Raw genomic sequence first — 18,911 nt, 5'->3', positions numbered from 1 at the left:
AGGTGGGAAAGCCAGGAAGCAATGCAGCGGGCACAAGGTAATGGGGGCACGAAACGCCATGCGAGGGGTCAGATGCTGGGAGGCAGATTCAAAGTGCACAACACTGTCGTTAACCAGGGGGGTCAGATACACAGTTCCACAACACTCTAGCCTATGGCATGCCTATAAATTTGAGCGCGCCTGCTTTGCACATGGAGCACACACACATGAAGCCAAAGGCCCGGTTCCACCCTTCGTCTTTGAGCTGTGGCTGAATGAAACCATTGGGCAAGGCCCCACACCAAGCCGGCTGCTTTCATCCAAGGGTTTGGCCTCAGCACCCCTGGGTTGCAGAGGGGATAACAAATCGGGAAGGGATGGCTCTTGCTCGCTGCCAGTGGTGGTGAAGCCACTGTGAGACCAGGCTGCTGTAATACCCCCATTTGTAAATGGCCTGTTAACATTCGCCAGGCTCACAGAGGGAGAGAATGGCCACTTGTTTGGTGCCCATAATCCCACGAGGAGTGAAAATCTGTGGGTGCTGGGGGTAGAGGCATCAAACAGCAGCAGGAGCAACCCCTCTGCTAATGCACACATTCTGAAAGTAGATGGGATTCGATGCAGCGTGATCTGAAACTCCGAAGCCTTTACTGCGTTCAGTATTTGGGGAATGAAAGGATCTACCTTCTGCCCATTCTTTCCTCGTGAGGGATTAGCCATCGGGAGGCAGCAGGGATTCCGTTAACGCTAACAGCTTGTGCCAGGAACTGAGTAAAGTGCAAAAGGGAACCTGTGGCCTCACACTGGGTTTCCTTTTCTGTTCAGCCTGAAACAAAAGGGGGAGGATAAAATCACGAGAAGTGTCGACAAGAGTCAGGACCTGCAGATCTCATTTCTGGCTTGTCGGGGTTGGGAAGAGAGGGAATCAGTAATGGCCACACAGGCCCCTGGTTTACACCCATATTGCATGCTGGTGGTAGCTCGGCACAGTTTTCCAAATGCTCTGCAAACCATCACAAACACGTAACCACGACCATAAATGGGACATCACCGTTGACGACGGATATCAGTCTAACACCAGACAGCGCGAGTGAAGAAATGTGGGGGTGCGGGGGAGGGGGGGGCGGGGGTTCAGGAAAAGAAATAATTTACGAATGAGCACAAACGAGGTACGAGATAGGTAGTTATCGGCGATTCAAACCAAAAACAGGACAGACCTATATCAACTGTTTGAAAAAGTCACATAAAGGTGGCTATAGATGTGTCAGGTAGCACCACAGCCAACAGATATGCAGTAAGTGTTTGATGGAAAGAGCCTTGAGGCTGGGTTGCCCAGGGGCAGAGTTCCCTGGTGGGGGATCAGCTGTCCTCTGATAAATATGAAACTTGTCTTTGTTCGAGTGCAAGTTCTTGACATCTTCGAAGGCGTAATAAGCTGCGAGCGTAAAATTCACATCTCCTGTGGTCAGGAGGTCAAAAACGCACGATCGGAAGTATAGGTCATCCACGGGCAGCTTCTCCCTGCACTTGGCAGTCGCGGCTTCATGGGTGAAGGCCTCGTGGGGGGCTCTGGCCCGTGACGGTGGGCGGCCGCCCCCTGCTTTAACCAGCTGAGGGAGGCGCCAGTCCATTCGCTCGTTGGTGGGGCAGCCCTTCAAGCACAGCTGGAGCCCCTGGTTGTCCTCAAAGGAGTTCATGACCTCCTCTGGCATCCGCACTGCGAAGGTTAGGTAGCGGCCCACCTGCCGCACCACAATGGTGGTCCCGATGTACTTGGCCTGGATCTCAATGTGCTGCCCGGCAACTTTCTCCGTCACCCTCAGGCTGTTGGCTCCGTGCTTCTCGCCGCCATTTCTTGAACCATCAACAAAGGCGGCTGGGAGGTCGTCTGTCTCCGCTTGGTAGACTTTCTGATCAACGCACTCCTGGAAGTTCTTGAAGATGACCGTCAGCTGGAGAGACAAAAAGACAATGGTCAGTGCCTCATCCAATTTAACACAGCAACGCTCAAAAAAAAACCTCCTGAACAGTTGAGAGTTCAGATTCTACCACAGCAAACTGCAATTTAAATTCATTAAACCTGGCCCCATTAAAATAACTATAAAACTGCTGGACTGTTGTAAAAACTCAACTGGTTCACCAACGCCCCTTAGGAAGCCTCAAACCAGACTGTCAATCAATCCCAAATGCTGGAAAACATGCTAATATCAGAAAAATCAGCAGGTAACACTGGATCCAAAGGTTTGATATTGTGTGATTCCATGTCCCACTCAAGCAGTTTTTTTTCCTTCTTTCATGGGAAGTGGGTGTCGCTGGCAAGACCAGCATTTGTTGCCCATCCCTAATTGCCCTTGAACTGAGTGGCTTGCTTTCAGGGGGCAGTTAAGAGTCAACCACATTGCTGTGGATCTGGCGTCACAGGTAGGCCAGACCGGGTAAGGACAGCAGAAAAGGACATTAGTGAACCAGATGGGTTTTTATGACAATCGACAATGGTTTCATGGTCATCATCACTGATACCAACATTTTTAAATTCCGGATTAATTTAATTCAAATTTCACTAGCTACCAAGGTGGGATTCAAACCTGTGTCCGCAAAGCATTAGACTGGGCCTCCGCAGGACCACTCCAGCAACATTACCACTATTCCACCAACTCCCCATCTAGGCTGTTAATCTAGTCATGCAGTCCTGAAGGAGCTCTGCACTATCATAGGTGATGCCCTTGAGCAGAGGTGTTAAATTAAACTCTAGTGAATGTTAAAAACAAATCCTATGGCATTATTCAAAGAACATTCGTCCTGGCCAACATTCCTCCCTTCAACCACCACTGAAAAGCAGGTTAACTCATCCTCTATCCTATTGCTGTCTATGGGATGCTGAGGGTAGAGAGCGGCCCTTCCATTTGTAGTCACTCCCCTCAATACACGTCAAGAATCTTTTACCCGAAACTCCAGGGTACAATTGTGTTTCGATATTTGGATAATTTCGGATTTTGGATATGATTTGCTTTATCATATTGGATATAGTTGGGATGAATAAGTAGTGACTTGTGGAAACCTAGCTAGTGATGAAGAGTTGGAGCAAAGGTTTTGCGCCCTTCAGTGGTACATTGAACAGTTTGTGAAGCAAGGGAAAGCAGCCTCTGCCAGACCCAACTTGGCACTTAGACCTGTACTTCCAAAGGCTTGCTGATTCAACTTGGGTCAGATATCGTTATTTGCCCGAGCGGCAGCATTTTCTTGGTTGAACTTACCATGACAGGGCTTGGGTCAGAAGTAAACACTCTCACAGCAACTGGGCACAAGATACATCAAACAACGAGACTCTGGCACCCACATTACCGGTGGTATATTTTCCTGAGATATACAGGAAGATGCCAACGACGAGGTTGAATCAGCTCTCAATGCCAACACTGCTCCGAGTCTGGAACCTAACTTTCTGACCTGATTGTTAATTATAGGTTAATCGTGTTTAATCGTAAGCAGCAGGTGGGCATTATTTGGGGATTCACTTGAGCACGTATAAAGAGACGCTTAGTAAAATTGTGGTGTGGTTAAGTTAGGAGGTCTATGCTTGTAATGTTTAACTCTGTAAATAAATGTAAGACTCAGTAAAAGCAATGTTGGCATTGAGAGTTGTTTCAACCTCTTCACTGACATCTTCCTGTACATCTCAGGAAAATTTACTACCAGCAACATGATAGTTATGCTATTCCTCACCAACTAGATATTCTGAATATAGTTCTGATGGCCCCCAATGAGTCAGGTTACCAGGTGCTGCACAGGAGTCTATCTTCAAATAGGAACTGAATCCAATAGGATAATGGATCATTTTTTAAAAATTAAACCCAAAAAAATTAAAATACTAAGAATGATACTGATTCTAAAAATTCTTGGGAAACTGTGGGAAATTGGTAAGAATTCTCAAAATTCTTATTTTGAAATCTCCAGGCTGGAAGGAAAGAAATCATTCAACCTCTGCCCCTTTTCCAGAAACGCTATTCAATATTAATTCTCCCCTAACTGCTAATTTTCCTCTCTCGATTATTACTCTCATGATTTAGACTGAAGGAGAAAATACTGTGATCCCCGTTGGACACAGAAATGAACTGGATGTTTAATTGCTGTTTTGATCGATAGGTGGCAGCATTGCCTAACTAGTTCTTGCTTTGCAATGTTTTGCTGAGAAAAAGGGACTCAGTTCCCGGCAAAAAGATTAGATAAATGAGAAATTCATGATTTAATGATGCAAAGCTTGGGTTTTAAAAGCCTAATGGTTGTAGGAAGTCAGGGGAGACTGGGGATTATGCTGTTTTGAGGTCCAGGAAGAGAGAAGATAGTTTCCGCAGATGTTCTGTCTATCTTCTGACATAAGTTATGTGGAGAGCCATCGTGAACCGCCATTTGTGTAAAATTAAGATACGGGATTGGACGTTGTACCCCAAGTTAAAGTAGGAAACAGAGCAACAAGCCTTGATTGCTATACAGTGACGATGCAGGAAAGCAGAAGTGTGCAAGATAGTGAACAGGAAGACAGAAGAAAAGTTCTGAGTCTCCAGAGAAATCAACAATCTAAAGACAAGAAGGGTTGTGAAGGAGGGTGAAAGAGAAACAGTGTTTGGGTTTGGATTCGACTGGAAGTGTTAAGAATGACACTTGTTCGCTGGTTTGCTGTATATCTTGTATATCGGATTTATCTCAGCAATGCAGGCGTGAAACTATTCTAAATCTACAACAGGTTTGTTTGCAGTACTTTACAATATCTCAGCAATTATAGGATTTATACACACATGGTCTCAGCCCAGATTTGGAAACCTTCTGAAAGGTGTCCGTTACCTTCGTTCTCTACCCCCACCCACAGGCTTAAGCAATCAAGTACAGTGAATATGGATCAGTGAACAAACCAACACAATCAAACACAGATCAATCAAACCATCAAACACTACAGTTACAAACCAAGAGTGTTGAGGCAGTATTCACTCAGGATCCAGTTGAAGAATGTGAGAGTGAATTGGACTCCCATCTAAGCATGTAATAAGGAGAGAGAGGGAGGTCAAAACACTGGATGTCACACTGGGTTCAGGTTGACAAACTCTCATAGAGAAAAATAAGAGACACTATAGCATGGGGGTCCATTAGAGCGGGGAAGGTGGTGGGTTGTGGGGAGGCACAGCCAGAGCTGTGGGGGCAGGGTGGGGGCTGCTGCTAGGACTGTGAGGCAAGGAGTGGGGTGGGGTCAATGCCAGAGCTGGTGTATGTGCAAGATTTAAAGGCACAAGTTACATGAAAAACACTGTCACGGATGCATGAAACCCCAGACACAGGACAGTGGCCTCAATTGTGGGATAATCCCGTAAAACGAGGGACACTTGGTCACCCTTGTCACTGGACATCACCTGATAAACACGGGAACTTCTGTCCTGTTAAAACAGGAGACCAAAATAAAACTGACAATCACGCTACAAACCTTCCTTTTGGGGAGGTAATGTAATTTTTGTTTGCTTCATAGGAAGAGTTTGTGTGGAAGTGCATAGAAGGACAATATTACTCTACAGACACTGTGCTCACAAGGCGGTCCAGGGCCATTTTGTAACCCATCTCCCTCAACCTGCGGCCTTCAGCTGTCTTGTTGCTCCACGTAGCTTTGAACTTGATAGTGGGAGATGGAGGGACTCACTGTTCTCCTCTCTTCTCGAGCTGAGGGACAGAAGGAATTATAATGGGAAGCAGGACTATCCCCAGAATCCACAACATGTGTGGCAGGGCCCCTTGCTACTCTAAACAGGACCTCACCGTACACATCCCATTGTTCCACAGTGCAGCATTCCCTCAAGGGACCGGCACCAACAAGAGCCGCTGGACAAGGAACCCTGCTGTCCAGCACCATTAGCTGAATGGAAGCTCTTCGCCTCCCCCACCTTCCACTTTGTGCACTGCACAATCCAGGTGAGTTGCTAACAAAGCCTCAGAGGAACATAGGACCAGGAGGAGGCCATTCAGTCCCTTGAGTCTGTTCCGCCAATCAATTAGCTCATGGTTGATATATACTTTAACTTCATCTAACCGTCTTCATCTGTAACTCTTAACTCCCTTGCCTAACAAAAATATATCCATGTCAGTTCTGAAAGTTTTAATTGACAGCTTCCTGTTCAGCTTTAAGAGCTCTTGGGTTCCAGATTTCCACTAACCTTTGCGTGGAGTGCTTCCTGACATTGTCTCTGAACGGCCTGGCTCTCATTGTAAGATTATGTTCTGTGCCCTGGATTCCCCCAACCAGACAAAATTGTTTCTCTCTAATTGCCCTATCAATTCCTTTCATCATCTTAAACACCTCAATTAGATTACTCCTCAATCTTCTATATTCAAGGGAATACATGGCTGGTCAATGCAATTTGGCCTCATGATTTAACTCTTTTAGCCCCTGACATTTTTTTTGGTGCCAGTCAGATTGTTAAGCTCGGCTCAGCTACACAAGTAGGACTTTCTTCTCTTCCTTCCTCCCAGCTTCATCAGCTACTCTCCCCAAAGCTATTCAACTACACAGACTGCAACAATTCACAAAGGCTCACCACCTCCTTCTCAAGGGACTTAGGGATGGGCAATAAATGTTGGGTTTGCCAACAATGTTCACAACGCATGAAGGAAGGCAAAACAAAATGAAGACTCGATTCAGTTCTGTCAGGAAGACAGGGACATAGGAAATAGGAGCAGGAGTAGGCCATTTGGCCCCTCGTGCCAGCTCTGCCATTCAACTAGATTATGGCTGATCTTCCACCTCAGAGCCATTTTCCAACACTATCCTCATATCCCTTGATGACTTTAAAATCTAGAAATCCATCGATCTCAGTCTTGAACATACTCAATGACTGAGCTTCCACAGCTCTCTGGGGAAGATAATTCCAAAGCTTCACCACCCTCTGAGTGAAGAAATTCCTCCTCATCTCAGACTTAAATGGCCTGCTCCTTATTCTCAGACTGTGTCCCCTGGTTCTGGGCTGCCCTCAGCCAGAGGAACCATCCTGTCATGCCTGGAGAGAATTTTATATGCTTCAATGAGATTACCCCCCATTCTTCTAAACTCCTGAGCATACAGGCCCAGACTCCTCAATCCCTCCTTATTGGACAATCCCTCGGACAATGTCCTCACCCCTTCCGGCAGAAGTCACCAGGTAGCAAGTCCGTCTGGCCAATTTTGCATCCCACCCCATCCATCCATCCATCCATCCCTCCCCACCAGTGCTGAGACCCCGTGCTACGCTCCTCCTGACCCTCTCAAGTCAGCTAGTTCAGCAGAAAATAGGATAGATCGTTCCTCGTCTGTACTGGTCGATGCCACATTGGGTGGTGCATTCACTATAGTGGGGAGGGGGTTGTGTGGGGCGGTGATAGTAAAGTGAATTCCAACCAAAAATACCTTTCCATTTCGTACAATTGTCATTTTTAGGGATTCCAAAATCAGACACAGGGCACAGAAGCCAAGCGGAAAATAAATATCACGCCGGGCTGAATTTCTGGAATTAGCTGCCTATTTAGTAACACCCGACAAGCAAGGAAAAAGAAAAGCATTCTTATCTATTAAATTACATTAACAGGTTGTCTACTTTTGGATGAGTTGGAGCCTTTCAATAGCATAACTGCAACATCAACCATTTTCTGGGCTGTCAGCTCCCAAACAGATCTCATCATACATCGAGCGTGAAAACACGGGCAGGTTCAGTCACCGTGTCCTCACCGTAATCATTTTTGGATGAAAGTCAAAAATGCAGTTGTCAAGGTGCAGTGTAGAATGAGTACGTGGCACAGCCTGCAAATCCAGCTCACCTAACACCAGGCAGGGCAAGTTGGGACCGGGGTTAGGGGTTCGGGGAAGGTGGGGAGGGGTGGTGCCACAATGAGATACTTCTTTAAAATGATGCCAGCCGCCTCTTTGTAAATCTGCCAATGCACCCGTCATTTTAAAATGGGTTTCAGTGAAAGTCTTCCATGCGCTGATTCCATTTCGGTTTCAGTGTCATTAGGCTGGTGAATAAAAAACTTGCATTTATATAGCACCCTTCATGACCTCAGGACATAAGCACTTTACAGCCAATGAACTGTAATCACTGTTGTAATATAAAAGTGAGGGGCCAGTCAGCTGGGGTTCCCATTCCCGACTGTTGTCCCTGCTCGATGTGTATATTGCAGTTGGGAGAGGCAGATTTTGGGGATCAATAATGATACCTGCTATAGCCTGTGCCCACTAACCACCTGGGCTCACCTAAGGCACCAGAGTGCAGGCAAAAGCCAGCGAGCTATCGCTCTGCACAAGCCAGAGACTGCCAAAGAAGAGGAAATGAAAAGATCTCTACTTTTCAATTGAGCAGCGTACAGCCATGAACATGCACCACTCCAATTCACACTATATACACACACACTCCGCCTCACACCGACCCCCACACACACTCCGCCTCACACCGACATTATCATTCCTCCTCCTCTTCTCAGGCAGGCCCTCGGGATCGAGGATGACTTGCTTCCATTCTGGTTCGATGGGTTGGGAGATGGCTGTTTAGTTCAATGCACGACCTGCCGATTCTGCCACAATGGGGGCAGGTGGTGCTTGAATGGTTGGGTGGATGTGTTGTTTGGAAGTTTGTGCACTCCCTCGACATTTTCTCTGCATATTCGGACAAAGTCTTTTGATGTTTTCTGCGCATTCCCGAACAAGCCTTCCCCGTTTTGGTCGGTCACAAGCCAGGGATTCTGACAAGTCGACCGGGATAATTGACTTCTTCGGGGGTGCTTCCAGGAATTCCTTAAAGCGTTTCCATTGTCTTCCTTGGAATCTCCTGCTGTGGCCCAGTAAAGCAGTTGTTTCTGGAGTCTGGTGCCAGGCATACGAACTACATGTCATGCCCAGTGGAGCTGGTTTTGAGTGATTATCGCCTCGATACTGGGCAAGTTGGCACATTCTCCATCTCACACGACCATTAACATATAGGCTGCCAGCTCACAGTGCCACTGATGAATAGAGATGATTGCAAAAGATTAGAGCGTGCGTGAACTGCTATACTGAGATCACCGGTAAGTCAGGAGCTGCTTATATCCTTATGGCCTCCTGCTAGAAGGAGCTGAACATTTTCAAAGTGGAAACATGTCAAAAATTTTACAAGACAATTTGAAAAACACATGTTCAAACACAAAATGCAAAAATGCAACTGGTCAGCACATCATTTGTAGGTGACACAACAATTAAAAAATCATTCCCCTTAAAGAAGTCTTTCCCCTTATCTCAAATTCAATTCCTAGACAGTTGTCATGAAGGCTTCAACTGTTTAAAGTGAATCAGAGTGAAGCATGATCATTAACATGGAGGAAACTCCTATTACTGTCTCCGAGGATTTTTGTAGTTTTATGTTTTAAATCCATTCCCGCCCCCCCACCTCCCAACCCCATTACAGAACATCACAGGCCAAACAATCCCTATCACACTGCTCCCAGCTAACGTGTGCTAGCAGGCTGATTGATGAAATCCCAGTCTCGTTTCACTCGATCCAAAGGTGTCGGCAGGTTTGCCAAGCGGCACCTGTAGTACCTCACAGACACCGCGAGAGTGAAGCAGGATTCCATCTGCAAAGCAGGCAACACCGCATCCTCTAAAGCAAATACTCCACATCACACAGCTAATGTTTAACACAAAACAGAACCCGGCACCCCCACTTTCTTCCCCACAGACGCACAGAACTCAGCAGCTTCAGGGGTGTTGGTAAATTGTCCAAATGATTATTATTCATATGTCGATACTCGGCTGGGCAGTGACAGGATATTCAACTATGGGGGGTATCTCACCCAGGATCTATCATGTGCCCACAAAAGCAGAGGAGGTTCGTCCTTGGTGTGCTGGCAGCATTTATCCCTCCAACATGAGCACAGATGATCAGCTCATTACCACGCGGTGGTTTGTGGGAGCTTGCAGTGCACAGATTGGCCGCCATGTTTCCTGTGCTACAACAGTGGTTACACTTCAAAAATGTACCTCATTGGCTGACAAGCACTAGAGACATTCTTAGGTGGTGAAGGGTTGGGAATCTTTGGAATTCTCCACCACAGAGGCAATGGGTGCTCAGTCGTTGGATGTTTTCGAGTCAGAGGTCGACAGATTTTTGGGCACTAAAATTTTGGGAATTAAGGGATATGGGGAACTGCGGTAAGGTGGAGTTAAGATAGAAGATCAGCCGTGATCTAGCTGAACGGTAGAACAGACTCGAAGGGCCTAATGGCCTACTCCTGTTCCTATTTCTTATGTTCTTATGAAAGGTGCTATATAAATACAGGTCTGTCTTCTCTCCTTTCTTTCACAACTCATGTCCATTCTATGAGGCTTTTCTAGCAGAGGTTATCGTCCAGGGCTCAAAATCTGGGCAGTCTGACTAGATTTCTCCCCTCACCCAGAAGACCACGGCAGCGTTTCACACGCTGCCCTTACCTCAGACCAGGCAACTTGGAGCTTTACCACACGTTGGCTGGGCTCAAAACTGCTTCAGCGATGTCCCTGGGGGAAACATACACCCACTCTGTGGATCGCTTGAAAAGGTTCTCCTTTAGTGTTCCACTCAAAAATGAAATTCAGTTGTGGTGTTAATAGACTATAAGACCATAAGACGTAGGAGCAGAAACAGGCCATTCGGCCCCTCGAGTCTGCTCTGCCATATAATGAGATCATGGCTGGTCTGATAATCCTCAACTCCACTTTCCTGCCTTTTCTCTATAATCCTTGATTCCCTTACTGATTAAAAATCTGTCTACGCCGCCTTGAATATCCTTAACGACCCAAACTCCACCGAGGTCTGCGGTAGAGAGAGGGCCGATTGTGATCACTTGAGACCGTGGCACCTTTCAATGACCCTTCATCCATGTTTGGAAGATTGGATAAGGAGGTTATGCTGGTTTGTGTAAATGTAACATAACCCTATCAGGGTTAATACAAACAAGGCCCATTCATTTACTGAAGTATGTAAGCAGACTTCAATCTGAAACGACAATCTCGAATTGCTTATCTGCAAATTCAAAGATAGCCAAGGTTGTCTTCATCCTGTACAGAGAGTTTACCGTTTCGCGCCCGACAACGTTCTCACCTTACTCGTGGCAGTAGCGCTTGACCCTTGGACGACAGCGACATTGGTGACTTGGACGAACAGGTAGTTGTTGTCGATGAGCGGCCAGGCCCCGCGGACCTTGCACGTTTGGAAGTCGTCGGTGAACGTCCGGAGGTGCGGGTCCCCAAACAGGCCGCAGTGCGTGTAGTTAGGGGGCGGCGTGTGCTGCTGCAGACTCTTCTCGTAGTTACAGACCTCGGGGGCATCTGAGTGCACCATGCAGTCAAGGGAGGTTGGCTGTGTGCGTGGGGGGGCGTGCGTGGGCCCCACCTTGGAGCAGTTGTGCTGGCTCATGAGATCCTCAATGCCGTGAACTGCGGAGTGATAAGCCAGATCCCCTCGGCAGGCACGCGCTGTCTTTCGGGTGCACTGGGAATAGGCTCGGAGCGCGATGCAAAACTCCACTGATTCTTCAGCACCCACGTGTAGTCCAGAGGTGGCGGTTAGGTACTCAGAGTTACACTTCAGAATCCTGCACTGGCAGCTGACTGCAGGCAAAGAACAGAGACAAACATTGTTAACTTTTACTTCCCAATTCTGTGCCCCATTCCTCCCCTCCAGGCACTCCTTGTTAGACACAAAAACAGAAAATGCTGGAAATACTCAGCAGATCTGACAGCATCTGTGGAGGGAGAAACAAGAGTTGACGTTTCGAGTCCTTATGACCCTTCTTCAGAGCTACTCCTCGTTAGATACTTGTCTTCTTTCCAGGAGACCACTGGGCAGAGAATCTGGATTCGCTATTCGAAGCAATTTGAAACTTTTTAAATGGGACTGCGAGTTAGAACTGAAGCCAATGGTTTGGCTGTCCTGACTTCACAGCGCCAAATCCCAAACCCCATTCTCGCAAAATATCAGGTACAGTAAACTGTGTGTTTATACAGTGCTCTACCAACCTGAATTCTCTAACCAGAATTTCTGACATTCCACTAATATGAATCGGCACTTTACCAACCGAAAGCAATTACAAGGTTATCCAGAACTCATACCTATGTACTGTATGATTTTACCCTTTACCCTAGTGCACTGTTGAAGATTGGAAGTAAAAAGAGTACTGTTTATTACTTTTTGAGTACTTGCCTGTTAGTTCATGCTACAAGCGTAACATTGTATTCCACTGAGAAATGGAACTCTCCATTAACTGGCATTTATGATTAACCGTCACCACCCATTACCCACCCACCCATCCCAACTCCCCCGTATGCCAGGTAATAAAGATTTTACTGTACTTCAATAATTTTACCAACAATCAACTGACTTTTCCTTCATGATGTTACTGGGTTCTGCAGCCAATATTACTGACTCTTGATCGGTGACTTGCTCCTTGTGTTAAATATTTTGGTATCAACACACTACACCAAAGGTCCAATTTTGGGCATAAACCTTAAGGTTGGGTGTGTTCATTACTTGTGCAATGTTCTTAATTCATTCCTTCAATCTCTCCCACCGCCTGTGACAGATTTGTGTTTCCAATGCTTCATAGTGTTATACAGACAAAATGCTCTCTCCAGGCACCCAACTGCATTTGGAAGGGCAGACTCACTAACTACGCCTGGCTGTATGTCACAGCTCACAGTATGAAGATTCCATATGCTATGTCGCACTTTACTGAAATGGCAACATTAAGCCATTGCTGCCCTCCCCCATGCCAACATATCCCACCCCCCCACCCCCATGACATAATCCCCAAACTCAATGTTACCCACACCAGGTAACAAGCAGAGACCAGGAGATGGGCCTGTTATTTCTTTCTCTTCCTCCCTGTATCACCTCTTTCACTGGAAAGAGCCTCATTTATCTTTGGTTGAGACAGAGAGCTCAGGGGTCTAAGTGCTAATCACAGCAGAGTCTTCACCATTTTCACAGAGCAATGACTGGGGGCCCATTACTATCTCAATATCACAATGGCAGTGAACATTACGTCAATGTTTAGCTGGTAAATGTATGGTGAAATTAAGCCATTGAGAGGAGATATTGCATTTCTGTCCTACACATGTTTTCTTCACTCTGACTGCAAGGCATTTTCTTGAAGGATCTCCAAACTGTGGGATACCTTATGCCTCCCTCTGTGTTCTCTCGCTCTTTTCCAATCTTTTAAGGCTTTTAGAACTACAATCTCATTGTCACCTAACCACAACTTCAGGTCCCTGACCTGCTCTCAAAAACAAGCGTTCAAAATTCGAAAGGGTTTTGGTAGAGTAAATAAGGAGAAACTGGTTCCATTGACAGGAGAGATAATTGGCCAAAAAAAGGGAGGGGAGGTAAGGAAAATTAAAAATTTACGCAGCAAGTTTATTATGATCTGGAAGTAATTTCAATAGCAATGTTGAAGGAGAATTGGATAAATAGCTGAAGAAGAAAATTTGGCAAGGCTATGGGGAAGGAGCAGTGGAGTGGGACTAACTGGACTGGTCTTTCAAAGTGCTGGCACAGACGCAGTGGGCCGAATGGCCTCCTTCTGTGCTGCATCATTCTTATGATTCTCTTCTCATCTTTCCAATCCCGGTGGTGGCCTGCTCTATAGGTCCTGACCCTTCCACTTAGTCTCTCAGTTTGAAAGCTACATCTCAAATAAATGGATACCTGGGAGTGATTAGGACACAACAATCTAATTCAAGGGATTCAGGCGACATCACAAATCACAGCGCAAAGCAGATGCATCTTATAACTGTCATCTGAATCCGGAGATGGAGTTCTGAGTTGGTATGCGCACTGTGAGATTAACGGCTGTGAAGTGATTAAAGTAGGTTTATCAAGAACTGATCTGTAGCTGACGACCTGTATTATGCAATATAATAGATTTATGTCAACAATTTGGGAAAACTCTACAAGGTTTAGTATGAAAGCAAATTGTATTCCTCAGCAATAAAGGTCTTTCTGTGCCCTTAGCAGTTCTTCTAATAAGCCATTCACATGGAGCTCCCCCACTGCCCACTGAGGTACTAAGCTACACAGAGCAGGCAGGTCCCAGGGTTAATCCCTGCTTTTAGTTCAATTGCAGCCGAAATGCTGAAACTGCCTTCAACGCCCATCCCCTCCTACTAAATGGGCTGAGGAGGGAGCGAGGGGAATAATCAACCAGAAAATCCCACCACTGATCGGTATCCAGGTGAGGTACCCCCCTCAAGAGTCAGGAGGGTACCTGCATTACTGTAACCTGGCAAGTGTGGGCACGAGTTGCCATTTCAAAAATCACCCCTTTAGTTGCAGCTTCAAGACCTGGAACGTCCTGATGTTAATAAAGTGGATTTGGGACAGATTCCTGGATTTTACACTCCAGGGACGCAGCTCTTTCAGAGAATGATGCCATTGATTTGAAGAGAGCAAACATCATGTCAATAGTGTAAGGCATGAACAGCAGAGGGGAAGAGAACAGGTTTCTGACAGGTACTGAGCTACCCAGTGTACTCCTCCATAGCGAGTCTCATACATGGTTCCTAATCCTGGGTTGTTAGCAGCAGGTTGTGAGTGAAGCTTTCTCGAATGCAAAACAAAATGGGATGGCGTCAATGCTGCTGTTTTAATCCACCTCCAGGAGCTGATTACGAAACATAATTGGGAGAAGCAGCTGGGTCAGTGAATAGTGTCTGACACGAAATGATGGAAACAGTCAAACAAAAAAATCGATTTCTGGGTGAGAAATTAAAAGGATAATTATTAAAAGCATCTTTTTAAAGGTGTCGCCTTCTCCAATTTTTCTCACCCCTCCCTAAAGGGGACACCTCTCACTGGGTTGCCTCCAGCAAAGGACTACTTAAGCCTTGAGTGGTGACTGTTTATTTTGCCATGGAGGGAATCACAGCCAAGTAAAACCTGTCCTCACTGAATGCCCAGTTGCACAGGCATTTCTACTGTGGGTTAAGGTATAAAAACAGCGGTAGGGAACCCTGGCTGACTTTTTCCTCCTCTCTAGCTCAGACCATTTGCAGCCTCACCACCAAAGCTGCGATCAGCTGACCCAGCACAGGGATCGAACCTGGGGCTATCCTGTTCTATATCACTCTGCACCACAGCAGGTGCTAAAGCTACTGCTGAAGCAGTGGGAGTAAACATGACTTCAACATCTGGTCAAACATTAACATATTTAGTTATCCTCAGCTACAGGCAAAAAAATCATGCTTGCTTAAATCTTCTGATACAGAGTAACACATTGAAGCTACGATTCCTTAATTAATAATAATAATGTCTTGATTATCCGAACTGACTTATGGAAAGAAAGATAATGATTCATATTTAATTTCTTAAATTAAACCCACTGGTGACAATATTGGAACCAACCAATGCATTTTTAATGGCAATTATCTTTTATATGAAACAAATCTTAGAAGGGGCATGCTTCTGAAATTAGTAAGTTCTATTTAACATGCCAGCGAGTGCTGCTTTTTGAGGTTAATCCTTTTGATCCCTGCACGATAGGCTTTAGGGTTAAGTTTTGAGAGAAAGTCACATTTCAGAAATAGATCACTGGCATGAACTTACTTTGAGAGTTCTTTGTTAATTACTCCATCACTGGAATACAGTTAAGGCTGGATAGACAGATTTTTGGTTTCTCAGGGAATTAAAGGATATGGGAAGCAGGAGGGGAAATGGAGTTGAAACCCAAGATCAGCCATGATTGTACTGAATGGCCGAGCAAGTTTGATGGAATGTGTGATCTACTCCTGCTCCGATTTCTTATGTTCTTACTTCTCCCTCCCCTTGGTATGGATTCTCACCATGGTACATGTCTGTAGAAGTCAATTGCCCTCTGGTACTTCATCTAAGTAGGTATTCTTCATGTACGTGAGCCTAGGTGTTGCCAGGTTATTCAACAATAGGGACTTCACAACTAAGTCAATGTCTGCACCTGATGCTATGGGATTCTGGAATACAATCAGGACCAGGAACCCTAACCAATTTCTACCCATCACCTTCCTCAACCCACTACTGAGGCGGGAGCACTGAAATCAATTGTGGCACCCCAATTGCTCTGCTAACATCAACACAGACCTCGAGTTAGACAGTAGACTGCGTGGTCTGTATTACACAAGGGTAATGTCACTGCGATGGAGCCAGGACAGAGCTGTATTATTTTGATGGCAGTCAAAACATGCAAACACCACTCATGTAACACTGATATACTTCCCCTGCAAATTATAGCATTGTAGTTCACATTTAAAAATAACAAATAAAAAGAGGTTTCAAAGCAGCAATCAGTTCTGAAGCCATTCTCGCTGATTGAACAATTGTTGTCTAATGCATTCTTCCCTCAGTAAATTTAAAGGAATATTACCATGGTTTAAATAAAAACATCCCACATATTATCAATAAAGGTTATGACTTTAAATAAATGGCTAATCTCAATCTCAATATCAGTGACTACAATACAAAATTACCCTTTTAAAAATCAATATTTATAACAATATGCAAATCAGTTGCTACTTTCCTCTCACAATGAAGGAATGGGCAATCTGTGGACCATTCAATTTACACTACAAAGCCTTCAACGAAGCCAGTCAGATTTTCCCACAAAGGAACTTCAAGAGAGAGAAGGATTTAAAGAAAAGATTTGAAAAGAGGCATATTCATGAATTTGAAACGTGAGGCAAGGCTCTGAATAGACACAATACACAATAAGATATGCACAGATAGATCATACATAAACACAAAATCATTGCTCTCTCCCCAACCCCCTCCAAAACCTAATCACAGCAATTACCATCGCATTTCCTGCATCAGGCCACTATCGACATAGAAAGCTTCAAACTGCTTCAGTGAAAATTTACAATTTCCCCGACAGTTAACAGTAGTAACTTTGTGAATATTTTAACCAATTTTCTTTTTATTTAAAAGACTGAACGCTTAGGAACTGTAAACACCCTGTTAAAGTGTGCATCCAAATGCAATCCGGAGCGATGGTGCCTTCTGCAAGCGGCAGTAACAAGTGCAGACTGATTTCTATACAGAGCTGCACTTTCTATATTGACCCTGGAAGTTTGCATTTGAACTAATTTATGATCTCCTGTCTGGGAGGAAGTTTTGCTGTAGTTTATATTCAGTTTCCGAAAGCATTAAACAATGTTCTGGCAGATGCAGCGCAATGAATGGCGGTGGTAATATTTGTTATTTGATTTTTGCTGTTGGAAGAGAATTGAGGGAGCGACCTCAATTCTATCTTGGCCCATCTAATGACCAATTAGTCGCGTTCGTGGTAATGTAAACCCCTCTGGGCGTTGAATCACATTAAAGAATGAACGGATTTCTGATGCGTTTATCAACCCAGATTGGTCAGTTTTTTTTTAAAGTTAGGATTGGGATGCAGAAACTCTCTTCAATACAAGTTTAGGGCGATGCTAAAGCAGTATTGAGAGTTTAGGGCGATGCTAAAGCAGTATTGAGAGTTTAGGGCGATGCTAAAGCAGTATTGAGAGATTGTCCAGTGTCGCAAATACAAATGCAAAACATTAGAACAATCCGTTTACATAACATGGGGGTGTTTTTTTGTACTTTAAAACGCGTCACGGACTCTCTCAAGGAGTTAGGGTTTGTACACATTGGATTTTATAAAGTGAGGGGGTTGGGATCTGTTTCAGAAAAGTTTCTGGTGAAGTCTTTTTTTTGTAGAAGTTGCCATTCGCTACCCATCCCCCAACAAAACAAGAGTTTTTTTTCTGTAGGGGTCTTTCTAAGACCCTCACACACACACACACACACACTGAGCGAAAAGAAAGCACTGGAGAATTGCCTTTAATGGGACGGATTGTATTTAAAGTCAAACTTTAATCGCGGGTGGGAAGCAGCTTTCTACAGGCGCATCGCTAACTTTATAACGCCAGAAATGTTGGATTTGGTTTTACACCCTGGGTCCGATTAACCCGCCTCAGCCACAAAGAAAAACTTTTAAATTCTTCCCCCCCCCCACCCCCCCACCTCCTTGAAGATCAACTTCTTCCTTTACAGGGAGTTAACTTCAAGCAAGGCTCAAAAACCTCCCTATGAACTTTCCCTTGGATGAGTGAGTCTAGTTTATCCTGCTGGAATTTGCAGAGCCTTAATTTAAAAAAAATACTTTGCAAATGCGGTTTAAATTACTTCTTGTGGCAAAAATCAAATCCCGGCTTAAAAGAATAAACTGTCTGAAGGATTATTTTCCTGTATCTGAAATCTGGACCCATTCTGAGCTCAGCCCACGCAAGAGGCAAACTTTAAAAAAAAAACACATATAAGTCTGAGACTTTCCAAGTTCTCTTTGTGCGTTGGAATGTCTTTGCTTTACCTGCTGGGAGGCACAGGACGATGAGCAGGATTCGAAGGACTTGATGGTCTAATGGGTCGCCTCTCCTCCCCATTCCCATCCATCCAGCCCACACTGGGATCCCGCAGAACTCCAACTCTCCAACTCTGCTCGCCCTGAGTGAGAGAGGCAGGAAAATGAAGAAATCAGAAGCACACAAGCCAAGGAAAGAGAAACAGACGGCCGAGAACGCCACAACCCCATCAATCAGCCGTGACCAGGAACATTCCCCTCCCTTTCGTCTAAGCGAATAAGGCTGGTGCATTCAGGCTGACTCCACCTCCAGACAGCGGCGAGCCAGCAAACAGAGAAATCACCAGCCAGAGAGAGAGAGAGTCACAGTCAGATAAAGAAATAGCCAGAGAGAAATAAAAACACAGTGAAATTGCCAGAAACAGAGAGGAGCTGACAGGTTTTTAAAAGAGCCAGATTATTCCTATAGAAGCAGAGAGAGAGAGAGAGAGAGGAGATTAACAGGATAGAAATTCAAAACTGTACCAGGGAAACAGAGATCCAGAGTCAGA

The 18,911-nt window shown here is 45.2% G+C and overlaps 1 protein-coding gene across 1 annotated transcript in view; it reads right to left on the bottom strand.

Moving 5' to 3' along the window:
• Window positions 1-421: 421 nt before the first annotated feature.
• The window catches only part of LOC144668238 (repulsive guidance molecule A-like), a 28,560-nt gene continuing 10,070 nt past the window's right edge, over window positions 422-18,911 (bottom strand). The window contains exons 2-4 of the mRNA XM_078530015.1: window positions 18,370-18,503; window positions 11,094-11,602; window positions 422-1,931 (exon numbers count right to left, since the gene is read on the bottom strand). Of these exons, the coding sequence (XP_078386141.1) occupies window positions 1,233-1,931; window positions 11,094-11,602; window positions 18,370-18,503 (1,342 nt within the window). The 3' untranslated portion in view covers window positions 422-1,232. The remainder of the gene's footprint in view (window positions 1,932-11,093; window positions 11,603-18,369; window positions 18,504-18,911) is intronic.

Source organism: Cetorhinus maximus, chromosome 26 (genome assembly GCF_964194155.1).
Source record: "Cetorhinus maximus chromosome 26, sCetMax3.hap1.1, whole genome shotgun sequence".
NCBI lineage: Eukaryota > Metazoa > Chordata > Chondrichthyes > Lamniformes > Cetorhinidae > Cetorhinus > Cetorhinus maximus.
Note: the sequence above shows the minus strand (reverse complement) of the source record. Positions and strands in the feature narration are given on the sequence as shown.